Consider the following 14,295-nt stretch of genomic DNA (forward strand, 5'->3'; position numbering starts at 1 on the left):
TTTTATCAAAAGAATCCCCCTTATAAGTCAGAAAGAGAAAGACAAATACTATATGATATCACTTATATGTGGAATCTAAAAAATACAACAAACTAGTGAATAAAACAAAAAAGAAACAGACTTACAGATACAGAGAACAATCTAGTGGTTACCAGTGGGGAGAGGGAAGTGGGGAAGGGTAATATAGGGGTAGGGAGAAAAAAAGTTATTATGGGCTTATATGAAATCATGTATGTGAAACGTCTGAAAATCATAAAGCACTGCAGAATTTAAAGAATCTTTCATTCAATTAAGAATCCCCTCTACGATGGTATTCTTACTTTACTAAATTTTCCCTTTATCAACCTAGGCTGTCTCAATTACAGGCATACTGACATTTCATTGATTAAAAAAAAATAATTCCACAGAATAACAAATAACCAAATAAAAACTCTTACATTTTTAAAGGGGCTTTGTTTATAAATTCCAGGATTCTTTTACATTTGTTACCTTATTTAATTCTCACATTAAACTATGAGTTAGAAAAGATAATAGCAACCATATTTTATAGGTGGGGAATTCCAGGTCAAGGAATTTTTGCTAATTAGAATGAACAAATTGGGACTTCCCTGGAGGTCCAATGGTTAAGACTCCGTACTTCCACTGCAGGGGGCATGGGTCTGATCCCTGGTCAGGGAACTAAGATCCCGCATGCCACGTGGCACAGCCAAAACAAAAAAGAATGTACAAATTTACCTGACACGTCACCTGTGTCATTTTCCCATTTACTGAAAAAAGGAGTAACAAGAGCAGAGCTGTGCATGCAGTCCTACAGCACATGTTTAGAGACCTGCACCCAGACTGGCATAAACCCGTTAATTACTCTTAAGATATACCTCAGTATCCATTATATCTCATCCATTATAAATTCCCAGCCAATCTTTCTTCATCATGTTATACAAATATGATGAAGAGTGAATCAAATGCCTCCCTTAAATCCATACATTTAGTATATTTTTGAGACTTGGCTCATCAGAATATTAGAAATGATCACTAAGAGATATAGACACTCTTCTAAACCTTTTCCTATAAGCATCACCTAAACTTTCCATTTCTTCATATTGAACAAATTTTCTAGTAAACTCACTTCTACTTCTGCTTTTTGTCTTGTCTAGACACACTGGAATCAGGATCTAATCAGCAGAGAATCTGAAGAGGGGGTGAAAGTAACTGTAATGCTCAGGTGGTATTAAAGGAAGTCTCCGGTACCTCAGACATGCTTCACTCCCATCCCCTGGGCCTACATTCCTGCACGGTCAAATCCATACCAGTACCGCACTGCTCTAGCTTTGCCTGTGTCTACCTTCTCCCCCTTGAGAAGGGGCCAGGGATGGGATGGTAATTCTGGCACGAACGGCCTAACACAGGAGTTGAAAGAACAGAGAGCCGGCTCTATTTGCAGAGCTATTTCCCATCCAGCTATGTAGCTAAAGCAGCCTATTAAATTGCGGCACTGAGTTTCATAGGTTGCTTCAGTTTCTTTAAAACTTTTCATTACCTGCTCCACACAAGGCTGCCCATACCCTTTGCCCACTCCTCCTCCACGGACACCTTGGCAGTGCTCAGGTACACATCTCTCCTCTCTCACCGTGCTTGACACAGGCAGATTTACAGAGCTGTTCATCAAGTGCACCACGGTACCCGGGAGCCCATAAAATAAATCGCATCCTTCGGGGCCTATGCCGTTGTTAGGTAACAGCCACAACAGAAGCACACAGGTTAGGAAAACAGGGAAGTTTACTTATTTACTTTTTTTAATATTTATTTATTTATTTGACTGCATCGGGTCTTAGCTGAGGGATCTTCATTGCGGTATGCACAATCTTTCATTGCGGCACAAGGGTTCCTTTCTAGTTGTGGTGCGCGGGCTCTAGAGCGTGCAGGCTTAGTTGCCTCGCGGCATATGAGATCTTAGTTCCCCAACCAGGGATCGAACCTGCGTCCCCTGCTTTGGAAAGCGGATTCTTAACCACTGGACCACGAAAGAAGTCCCCAGGGAAGTTTAAAAAAAAGGTTCCTAGACAAATGGAAGTTAAAGCTTATAGGAGAGAAATGGGGGAAATTTCCAAAAGGTTTATACACAGTGAGGTGCACGAATAGAAAGATAAACAAAATAAAGGCAAGAAGAATGCAAGTAGAGAAGAGAGGGCATTACTGCACAACTTAGCAACTGGAAAAAAAAAAGTAGGGAATCGGTATGCTGTTAAATCACCACCGAGGAGCAGCATATCACCTTCTCATTCAAGAAATATTTCTTGAGCACCCACTATGGTAACATAATCAGGTATAAGCCTTGCCCTCCAGAAGCTTATGGTTATAGACAGACATGCAAATACGCGAGTGTGCCTGACTCTGTTGTGCAATGACAGAAATTCATCCAGGTTCACTGGAGGCCCATTCCAGCCTGGGCCAGTCAAAGACTGGGAAACAGAACTACTTTCTGTCTGAAATCTTCTGAAATCTCTTAACACTAAATGTATTACTGATTTGACATTTATCTTGTATGCTTTACATTATTAATTATGCTAATTTCTAAGTTTAGTTTCACAGCCCGTGAAGAGCATAGGCTCTTTGAGGAAACCTACTTTTAGATTAAGTACAGGGTCAAAAATAGCCCTTTACACATAGGTTCTCAAAAATAATTTTTAATGTAATTGCTCATAAGTAAATCTAAAATTGTCTGTTACTAACAGAGTGGTCAAAGGGCTACAGATTTGAAAGAGGCCTCACAGAACACTTAGCCCAATTCATCATTTTACAGCTGAAGAAGTAGAAGGGCTTGGAGAAGCGAGCAGCTCGCCTGGTGACACAGCAGGTTAATGGCTTAGTACTGTGGGGCCTGGGACTGAAATTATACTGACTCTGTACCAATAATTTCTTAGTCCGCCCATGGTTAGCACTAACCCAAGTACTCGCACCTGCCACACAGCATTCTGGCAGCTCTCAAAAATTTTTCCAAAAAGCACGTGGTTATGAACACTCTTCTAGTGAGGACAGGCCTAAGGTATACAAGCGTAGCTTAATTCCTAAAGCTATAATCTCCAAAAATAAATTCCCAGGGCCTTGTCAAATATTAGATTAAGGCAGTATGGTAGGTTGAATGATGGCCCAACTAAAATATGTATATCCCTGCCACAGAACCTATAAATGAGAACTTATATGGAAAAAAGGGCTTTGCAGATGTAATTAAATTAAGTATCTTGAAATGAGACCATCCTGGATTATCCAAGTGGGCCCTAAATCCAACAGCAGGGGTCCTTATAAGAGAGAGAAGAAGAGAAGACATGGATAGGAAGAAGGGGAGAGAGCCACGTGAGGACGGAGGCAGAGATTAGAATGATGCAACTGCAAGCCAAAGGATGCTGGAGCCACCTGAAGCTGGACAAGGAAAAGAACAGAGTCTTCCCTAGAGCTCTCAGAAGGAGCACAGAATCTTAATTTAGGACTTCTGGACTCCAGAACAGTGAGAGAATTAACTTCTGCTGTTTTAAGCCACCAAGTTTGTGGCTCTTTGTGACAACAGCCCTAGGAAACTCATATAGGCAGCAGAAGGCAGAGGAAATAACTTTGGAGTCACTTAGATGATACCCAGAGCAGGGCTCAGAGGAAGGCTGGATCATCCCATGAGGACAAAATCCCTTTGCCTATCTTTTTCCCAACTCCACTGCCCTTCCTCACAAACACCCTCCCCATATTTCTAGTCTATTCCTTTCAATCCTGACAGTATGAAACAGTAAATGGTTCTCAACCAGGGCAATTTTGTCTCCCAAGGGACATTGGCCAATGTCTGAAGACATTTTGATTTTGATCATGACTGGGAATACCACTGAATCTAGGGTTAGAAGGCAGGGAGGCTGCGAACATCTTACAATGCACAGGTAAGCCCTCTACAACAGAATTATGTGGCCCAAAATAGTGCTTATATGGCTATAAAGTATCAACTGTAATCAAACAGATATGGACCATTAATTCATTTATGAATTCATTTGTGCCATAAATCTCTAAGTATTTAATAGTCAGAGGATACAGAAATGTGGTGAATTAAAAAAAAAAAATAGTATACCAGGAGAGTTTTGGTGAAAAATCCCATTTTTCTCCTAGTCACAATCAGTTATACATTATGAAAATTTGAATAGACTCATTTAATCTTAGATATTCAAAATTGACTACCCTAATTTTCTTTTTAAATTAACTATTCATGATGTGTTCTGACCTGCAGGGAACTGGCAACTGTTATCATTTTGTAGGTGCCTTCAACCTTTAACCACATGAAGAAATCCATTCTTTAGATTTTTACCTGACAGAATGTTGAATTCATAAAAAACGCTTACATAACTTTTCTATAGCTATCTCTCTCTCCTAATAGCATATTACCATACAACACAAGAACTGCCCACAGAGAAAGACTTTTCCTATAAGTAGAGTCAAAACAGGTGAAGGACAGCATAAATCCTGAACAATGGCTCTATAAATCCCAATGCTATAAAAGAACTTACCAGGTTCATCTAAGGATCTTAATATTACGACATTAAATATTGCAGTGTTAGATGAGGAAAGATTATTTTTTAAAGTCAAGTTTTCAAAAATATATAAGAATCAATATGGGAAGAGGCAAGGAGAAGCACTATACTTTTAGGATTCTTTAATGGAAACTAAGTTATTAATGTACCAAAATTGACTGTAATATATGGCTATAAAAATGTTTCATAAATGTTTAAAATATGTCTCTCTTTATTAATATTTAACAACTCCATTCAATGAGCTAACAGTATCACTTAATAGCATCAGAGATTTTAATATATATTACTAGAGACTTATTTCAGATTTGGCATAAGGCAGTAGTTTTAGTTTTAATCCATGAAGCTAATAAAAAGCAAAATGAGGCAGGGAAAATGCAGCTCTCTCAGAAAACAGAATCTGAAAGCTCTAAGTTGAAATATGACTCACGTTATTTTTCCAGATATTTTGAAGCAGATTAATTAATAAGCAGATTTCAATTCAAAACATTATAATGAATGAAAATGTGACAGTAAAATTCATCATATATACAAATAAAACTGAAAGATTGCAAAATAATGTAATTTGTGTTTATGAGAAACGAAAATCACAAACCTAAATCCAGACTACTTTTCGTTAACGAATTAAGATTTTCCAGATCATCAAATCTGCTTTGTTGACTGTTTCCTTCAGTTGAGGGTATGGAGGACAGGGAATCGATGCCAAAGTTTTCTTTCATCTCAAGAGGAAGAAAACAGAAATGCATTAGTACTTTATGACAAAATGTGGAACACCATAATGTTGTTCAATCCAGATCATAATGATAGCGGAAAACTGGCCCTGCAAACAAGCCTTCTCAAGTAACGGTTTATACTGTGGTAAGCAGTAACAAATGTTAGTAACTTAATATCTGTAAGAGTACAGGCTAGTAAAATCTGTTTTTTCCAAACACTGGATTTTTTACCCAAAAAAAATTGTTTTATAAACATTAATAAGTAGATTTAAATAAACATTCACCAAGGCAGAGGAATAAAAGATCTATCAAGTTAAGCAAGGTCAACGGTTGATACTCATTATGCTCTGGATCATGCTGGATCACAACTTAAATAGCTTCATTGATGATCTGGACACACCCAGGGAATTTTCATAGCTCTAAGCCTTTGCTATGCCCTCCCTGACACTCTTATCTGCCTAGTGAACAACCTGTTCCCCAAACCTAAAACCTACAGGTAAGCACAGTCAAGAGTTATTACACTTTCCTTGTCTTCCTTTTACACACGTCTTTTATGCTTTTTCAAAGTTACAATCTTCCAGAACAATTTTCATTGATGTATTTTATTATGATATTTAAAAAACATTTATATGCATGAAATTAAATGACAACATTATGGTCACCATAGGCATTTACCTTAACTCATTTAAGGTGAATAACACTATGTTATTCTCTATTGTTGGAAATTTAGGTTGTTCGAAACAAAAATATGAATTATATTTTTTTACAACAGTCCATGTTTTTTCATGGTTATACTGGTCATACTTCAATGATAAGAAAAGGACCTCTCATAAACTGATGTACCAAATACTGCTAGACTTTATCAAATAGATTATGAATATAATTGAGTGTATAACTGTATCAGATACCCAAAGGAGGCTACAGTACAAAGAGTTCAACTCAAATATTAAAAAAGAGGTGAGAAAGGAAATATGACCACTTAGTTGCCTAGAATAAAACAAGAAGAACTTATTAGAGAAAGGAGTCAGGAGGAGATGGCAGCCACTGACTACTTAAAAAGAAGAAATTTTACAACAATTTTTGAACTGTCTGGATTTTTTTTTTAAGTGAATGGCAATTATGTAACTGAGGAATAAGAATTGATGCCTAAATCTGAGATTTCAATACAGTGGGTATGAAAGGTTAAATCTTTAGAAAAATCAATTCAGTTTTTTTCTAAATAGAGAAAAAAATAAAAACATAAAATTATTCTCAGGTAACTAATCCTCAGGCAAAAAGAATCAGATATTTTAAAAAAGGGCAAAGGACTTAGACATTTCTCCAAAGGATATTTGAAGATTGCCAATAAGCATATGAAAAGCTGCTCAAGGTCACTAATAGAGAAATACAAATCAAAACCACAGTGAGCTACCACTTCACACCTATTTAAAAAACAGAAAACAAGCGTTGGTGAGCATGTGGAGAAATTAGAAAACTTGTACATTGCCGGCAGAAATGAAAATGGTACAGCTTCTATGGAAAACAGTACAATGATTCCTAAAAAAATTAAACAGAATTACCATATGATCTTGCAATTTCACTTCTGGGTGTAGAGCACCCGAAATCTGGTTTTTGAACAAATATTTGTATACCAGTGTCCACAGCAGCATTGTTCACAATAGCCAAAGATAGAAACAGTCCAGATGTCCATCAGCTGATGAAGGAGTAAACAAAAGGTGGTATATATACCTTCAGTGGAATGTTATTCAGCCTCAGAAAGCGAGAAAATGCTGACACAATATATGTATGAACCTTGAAGACATCATGTTAAGTGAAATAAGCCAGACACAAAAGGGTAAATATTGTATGATTCCACTTACATGAGGTGCTTTGAGTAGTCAAATTTTGAGAGACAGAAAGTAGAATTGTGGTTGGTTGCCAGAGGAGGAGGGAAGGTGAGAATGAGAAGTTATTTCTTAGTGTGTACAGAGTTTCAATTTGGGAAGATGAAAAAGTTCTGGAGATGGATGGTGGTAATGGCTGTACAATAATGTGAGTGTATTAATGCCATAGGAACTATAAGCCTAAAAATGCTTAAAAGGTCAACTTTATGTAATGTGTATTTTATCACAATTAAAAATAAAGAACCAGATCTATAAATCTTGATGGCTTCACCCTTCAACTAAAATGGAGTAACAGGGTGGTAGAGAATGATAAACTTATAAGTCGTTGGGTACTATTTCCACTCCACAAATATAGCTATATCTGTAACCCAAAATGGATATTACAGTGAAGACAGAAGTGATAATGTTCCTCTACCTTTTTGGAGGGCACCCTCTAAATAGAAGAGCATTGGGAATTACATATTTGTAAGGTATTTCACTGTGTTTTTAAAATCCACCCACTCAGGGCTTATTATATTAGATAATAAAGTATCGTCACTGGATCCACCATAATGAGAGAAAGGCAAATAAAGATCCAAGCCCATCCTGATCATGTGGGTACAACTGTTACAGGGGATCAGAATATTCCACCCAGAAATATGCCACTTTGGCATAAGGATTATTTTGAACTGAAGAAAAAGAGTGAACTCAGAAAAGCTTCCTATCCTCCCCTGATTCTCAATCACCAGAGACAACTCTAGACTCTTCAGCTCAGAGATGGCACTAAGAGAGATGTACATGACAAACCTTACTACAACAATCCTTATCTTCCACCAATTCCCCCCCATATATTTCCCTTCCCACAGTCTGCTGACCCTAAAAGCCCAAATCCCTTTTCCTTTGTCTTGTTACTTCTCTACAAATTCACTGTTCTTTGTTAAGATGCTGTATAAGCCCAAGTTCTAACCCCTCCTTTCAGTGAATCATCACTGAGTTTCTCCTGTGTATATGCATGATGCAGGTGTTAATAAATGGTTTTTCTTTTCTTAATCTGTCTTTTGTCAGTTTAATTTCCAGGGCCTCAGCCAGAGGAACCTAGGAGGGTAGAGGAAAAAGGGTTTTTCCTCCCATACACTGTCATCACTGCTGGGTGTGAGGAAGGGAGGAAAAGAGCTAATGCCCATATATCCGGGCAAAACTCTAATTCAAAAAGATACATGAACCCCTATGTTCACAGCAGCACTATTCACAGTAGCCAAGACATGGAAACAACCTAAATGTCTATCAACAGATGAATGGAGAGAGAAGATGTGGCATATATATACAATGGAATGTTAGTCAGCCATAAAAAAGAATGAAATGCCATCTGCAGCAACATGGATGGACCTAGAGATTGTCATACTAAGTGAAGTAAGTCAGAAAGAGAAAGACAAATACCGTATGGTATCACTTATATGTGGAATCTAAAATATGACACAAATGAACCTATCTATGAAACAGAAACAGAATCACGGACATAGAGAACAGACTCGTGATTGCCAAAGGGAAGGGGTTTGGGGGAGAGATGGAGTAGAAGGCGGGGGTTAGCAGACATAAGCTTTTATATATAGAATGGGTAAACAACAAGGTCCCACTGTATAGCACAGAGAACTAGAGTCAATATCTTATGATGATATTTTATATTCTTTTCCATAATGGAAAAGATTATTTAAAAAATGTGTATATGGGCTTCCCTGGTGGCGCAGTGGTTGAGAGTCCGCCTGCCGATGCGGGGGACACGGGTTCGTGCCCCGGTCCGGGAAGATCCCACATGCTGCGGAGCGGATGGGCCCGTGAGCCATGGCCGCTGAGCCTGCGCGTCCGGAGCCTGTGCTCCGCAACGGGAGAGGCCACAGCAGTGAGAGGCCCGCGTACCGCAAAAAAAAAAATTTTTATATATATATATATATGTATAGCTGAATCACTTTGCTATACAGCAGTAATTAATACATTGTAAATCAACTACACTTCAGTAAAAATTAAACAAAGACTTAATGCTCAAAGCAAGAACATATAATTATTTAAAGAAAATAAAACACTCTTTAGGTAAGACACATTAGGGCTGAAACAATCTTAATCAATGCCACTTTAGGGAGCCTATACATGTTACCTCACAGAATAAGAAAGCTGGAAAATTTAACAGTTAGTAATTAAGATGCATGTCCTTCAAACTGTGAGCACTGAATGCTGTTTAAACAAGCTTTATAAAGAGCACTTTGATAAACAATAGAGGCAGTGGTTACACTGTGAAAATCATCAATATAAACTTAGAAGAGGGATTTTTTAAAAACCTAATATTGTGCAAATGATGCTTGAAATCAGAATAAAATTTTTTATTTTTTTTTGCAATATGCGGGCCTCTCACTGTTGTGGCCTCTCCCGTTGCGGAGCTCAGGCTCTGGACACGCAGGCTCAGCGCCCATGGCTCACGGGCCCAGCCGCTCTGCAGCATGTGGGATCTTCCCGGACCGGGGCACGAATCCGTGTCCCCCACATCGGCAGGCGGACTCTCAACCACTGCGCCACCAGGGGAGCCCCAGAATAAAATTTTGACTGACAACATGGATTCAAAAATTACTGTATCTGAAACAACCTAGATGAAAATGAAGATGGTATAGTTGAAGAACAGTGTTGAAAGATCAAAAAGTGATTCTAGTAATAATATAGATTCTGGCATTAATATGCATTGAAATAATTTGAATAAAATTCTATCATTAAATGTGAGAACAGGCAAAAAAACTGATATTTTATAGGTTTTAAAATAGGAATACCTAACCCAATTTATAAAGTAAATATTATTAATATACATTTGACTATTTCATCTATATCCCTACAAGTTTGTATATTAAAATGGGCCTTGGGCTTCCCTGGTGGCGCAGTGGTTGAGAGTCCGCCTGTCGATGCAGGGGACACGGGGTCGTGCCCCGGTCCAGGAAGATCCCACATGCCGCAGAGCGGCTGGGCCCGTGAGCCATGGCCGCTGAGCCTGTGCGTCCGGAGCCTGTGCTCCGCAACGGGAGAGGCCACAACAGTGAGAGGCCCGTGTACCACAAAAAAAAAAAAAAAAAAAGGCCCATATTTTAGGTTGCCTTATATTGGAGTAAATAGAAAAATTTATTTTTATGGAAGAAAACACCATAACAAGGCAGTATTTATGAATATTCAATAATCTGCAATTACTAACTTGCTCCATATAACTGACTATTGTTAGAGGTCAAGCACTTACAGACATAGGAGTGGGACTGGCAGAAGTAGAAAGAACCAATGTCAGTGGCAACATACCAGGTGATTCAATGTCACCTCTTCCTACATTAGTCACATAATCCCAAATATCTGTTCGCTTGTAGACTGCCCAGAGTCCACTACCAGGGGTAATCCTCTGGGGTTCCTTAAATATATAAATACAGCATCTTGCACAGCAGAGGGACCCACAGGCATTTGCAAAAAGGATAAATGTAGGAAGATCTAAGGGAGGCAAGGAAAAAACCCAGCTCTATCTGCCTGTGAGAGAGCAAATGAAGGCTACTTTGCACATCACTGCAGGGAAGTTGCTGACTAAGTGAGGAGGGCACCGTACTGCACCTGAACACACTGCTATGTACTCCATACAAAAACTTTCTTTTCATTTGCTTGGAAGTTAATTTGGGGAAAGAAATAAACAAACAAAAATAAAACATTAAAAATATCCCTAATGAAAGATTCCAACTGGTGACCAGTTAACTCTAATTTGATTTTTTAAAAAACTTACTGGTGATTTAATAGCGAGGGCAAACCTATTAAAATATAATGCTTTCCTGCCAAGTTGTCAACAGGTAGTATCACAAATGTAAAGATAATCTTCTAGAGTTCAGTGACTTTCTATTTAGTATCATATATAATACAGAGAACAGTGTGGATAAGCAAGACAGAAACAACAATAAATCTTTAATCAATTTTGCCTTGATTTTCCTTGACAAATACGTTATGTGAGAAATACAGAGTTGTGTCTCCCTGAGAGAATTTTTTTTAAAAAAATCACAAATGGCAAAAGAACTCTTCCTTGAAATCGGTAATTAGGAGAAAAACATCACTAAAAAATCAAGGTAAAAAAATAAAGCCCACCATTAAAGCAAGGCAACTACAGTTTATTGACTCCAGCCAGAAGTTACATAATACAGAAATGATGAGGTTTACTTAAAGCAACACACTGTATGGTACATTTTGGAAAAAATGATTAATGATGAAAAGATCCACTGAATTTTGTTCAGGGGCAGTCAGGGAGGATGTGGAAGATGTGTTCTAATCCCTTACCATCTTTTCAGTGCTATAGCCACACTGCTGCATCTCCTGGGAATACACGCTCATCATGGACCTGGCTTCTTGAGGCTCAGGCAGTTCACAATCCTGGTACCACTGTGTACCAAAGTGAAGCTCCTTCGTGGATGGAACATGAGCAGCCTCTTGAATGTGAGATGAGGGATACAATTCCATGGACTGAAAGTGGTTTTGATAGAGCTCATATTCTTCATCAACAAGCATTTCTCTTTCTTCACCCATTTCTTGCAATCTAGGCGCCATAAATTCAAGCATTTCCCAGGCCTCCTTACTATTGTCTATCTCTTTTTGTTGGGACTGGAAAGCCTTTCTCAAATCTAGAAATGGCTCATCCACAAGCTCTTCTTTAAAATAGGGCTCATCTCTAAATCCCTGTGAATAAAAATTGTAAAAAAAACTTTAAACTATGTCTGTATTAAAGCTGCACCCTACACATTAACTGGAAAATTAACCCCTGACATAACTGCAATGACGGTATTACGTGACAATGCATGGTTAACCTGACAGCTCTCCATTACAAATGAGAAGAAATACAATCTCACTGCCACACAAGCCTCAAGCCTCAACCCTGAAAAGAAACAAACAACAAGAGGCAAAAATCTGCCTTTGGCAAGGTGACTGACTAGTCTGAAAGGTTCACTATACATCAACTGCCTTAAAATTCTCAGTCAGAAATAGGAATTTTGTTAAATTGCTACACTGAATATTTAACTCCTGCATCTCATATAAAAACTAATACATAAACATGGATGCGCTTCATACTATCACTTAAGAAAGCAAAGACTTAAAAGGTCAGGATTTTCAGGTTTATGTAACTAAAAAGAAATTAATGGTTATTTGAATGTTTACAAAACATTCTCTATAAACTGAAGATATGGGGAATATGTCTCAACTACTTTGAGTACGACTCTTTTATAATATACCACTTAATAGAAATTTATTTTCGCATCTGCATTAATAATATAAAACAAAAGGAATGAGTACAGTATGCTCTTCAATTAATTCATACTTCACTAATCAGAAAAGCAAGTACATAAAACTGAAGCTAGATAGTCATGCATGAGCAGAAACTCTGTTGAGTTCCTAGGTAACGCTTGAGGAATATATGGATCTGCTGAGCCTTTGACCTAACTCCAAGGCACCTTAGGGTGCTGGGCACAATGAGGCCCAATTCCCTCTAAGGGATCAACGACATTTCCTATTTTAAGTCCTATTCATTAAGTATCAATAAATGCAAATTCCTGAAATGAATCTACTCCTTCCCATTGCTTCCTCACTTGCAGCTAGACATCATTGCAGTGACACTTTTAAATTAATATACTATACCAAATACTGTAAACTAGTTATTTCAAAAAAAGAAAAAAACTGCATTTAGAAGGCATATTTAAACATGTCACACAGTTATGAAACTGTAACAAAAAATGTTTAAACTAAAAAAATATAATGGACATTATAGGACTACATATCAGCTTTAGACACTGTCAACAAACTATGTAAAGAATATCAAAAGACAGTTGTTATCAAGTAAAGCAAAACCATACTCTAACTGCAAGAAGCAAAATAAACACAATTCATTTTAAGAATAAAAAGGGAAAAGCTTCAAAATATACTTTCTAATATTAAAGCATAAAGTAAGGTTTGACTAAATAACTCTTTTCTTTAGAAAGTATTCAATAAGAAGTTCTGTATAGCTCTTATTCTACAGCATTTTTTTTTAATGCAGGTCTATTTTCAAAAATATGTTCTACCCTCAAAATTTTAAGAGTATATTAGTGATATAAAATGAGGTATGCTTGTTCTTTGAAAATGCCTTATACCTAGGCTATGTCATTTATGGAGGCAATGTGATACAAGAGAGAAAAGATTTCAGTTTAAAAAAAATTAATAGGGACTTCCCTGGTGGTCCAGGGGTTAAGAATCTGCACTTCCACTGCAGGGGACATGGGTTTGACCCCGGTCAGGGATCTAAGATCCAGCGTGTCACGCATTGCAGCCAAAAATAAATAAATATCTGTGATTAAAAAAATTAATAAGGGGGGGATTATTTAATTTGTATCTATTTAGCCAAGAAATGAGAGTGAGAACAAGCTTTTGTCTTCTTTATAATAGCAACTGTTTACTTGGGAAATAAATGTACTAAATACCTTGGGTGCTTCAAGTATTAAAGATGAATTTATATCATGAACTGTTCCTGAAATGTCAGTCTTGTCTTCATTATTGTTTGAATGTAAAATATGATTTTCTTCCTCTTTATCACCTTCCTGAAAATAGAAGCACTTTTAATTTTTAATTATTTTAGCATGACTGAAGAACTGTTTTTGTCAACCATGAAACTTTTTTTTTATTGAGTTCTAATTGACATAAAACATTATATTAGTTTTAAGTGTACAACATAATGATTTGGTAGATGTATATGTTGCAAAATAATCACCACGATAAGTTTAGTTAATAACTCAAATTTCAAATATACAATACAGTGTTGTTAACTATAGTCACCATGCTATACCTTACATCCTTAGGACTTATAACTGGAGATTTGTATCTTTTGACCACCTTCACCTATTTTGCCCACCCCCAGCCCCCAACTCTGGCAAACAAAGAAGTACTTTTGTAATGAAGAAAATATCTTAGTTTCAAACGCTTTTCAGATTAATTCTTATCTTTCCATTAAATGCAAGTACACGATAAAATTTATGTAAATTGTTTTATTAGACCAAATTTTTCTTTAATAACCAAAAAAAGCCATGTTCAGGTCAAAGCTTCTCAAACTTATTATTCTTTTTAGGTATTCCTTAAAGAAAAAAATCACTT

The 14,295-nt window shown here is 37.1% G+C and overlaps 1 protein-coding gene across 5 annotated transcripts in view; it reads right to left on the reverse strand.

Annotated features, from left to right (window-relative positions):
* Positions 1–14,295, reverse strand: part of PATJ (PATJ crumbs cell polarity complex component) — a 353,415-nt gene that overhangs the window by 228,682 nt on the left and 110,438 nt on the right. For all 5 annotated transcript variants that reach the window (XM_029230615.1, XM_029230612.1, XM_029230614.1 and 2 more), the window contains exons 19-21: positions 13,629–13,745; positions 11,461–11,856; positions 5,152–5,275 (exon numbers count right to left, since the gene is read on the reverse strand). In XM_029230615.1, the coding sequence (XP_029086448.1) occupies positions 5,152–5,275; positions 11,461–11,856; positions 13,629–13,745 (637 nt within the window). The remainder of the gene's footprint in view (positions 1–5,151; positions 5,276–11,460; positions 11,857–13,628; positions 13,746–14,295) is intronic.

Source organism: Monodon monoceros, unplaced genomic scaffold (genome assembly GCF_005190385.1).
Source record: "Monodon monoceros isolate NGI ecotype Baffin Bay Population unplaced genomic scaffold, NGI_Narwhal_1 Super_Scaffold_18, whole genome shotgun sequence".
NCBI classification, from domain to species: Eukaryota; Metazoa; Chordata; class Mammalia; order Artiodactyla; family Monodontidae; genus Monodon; species Monodon monoceros.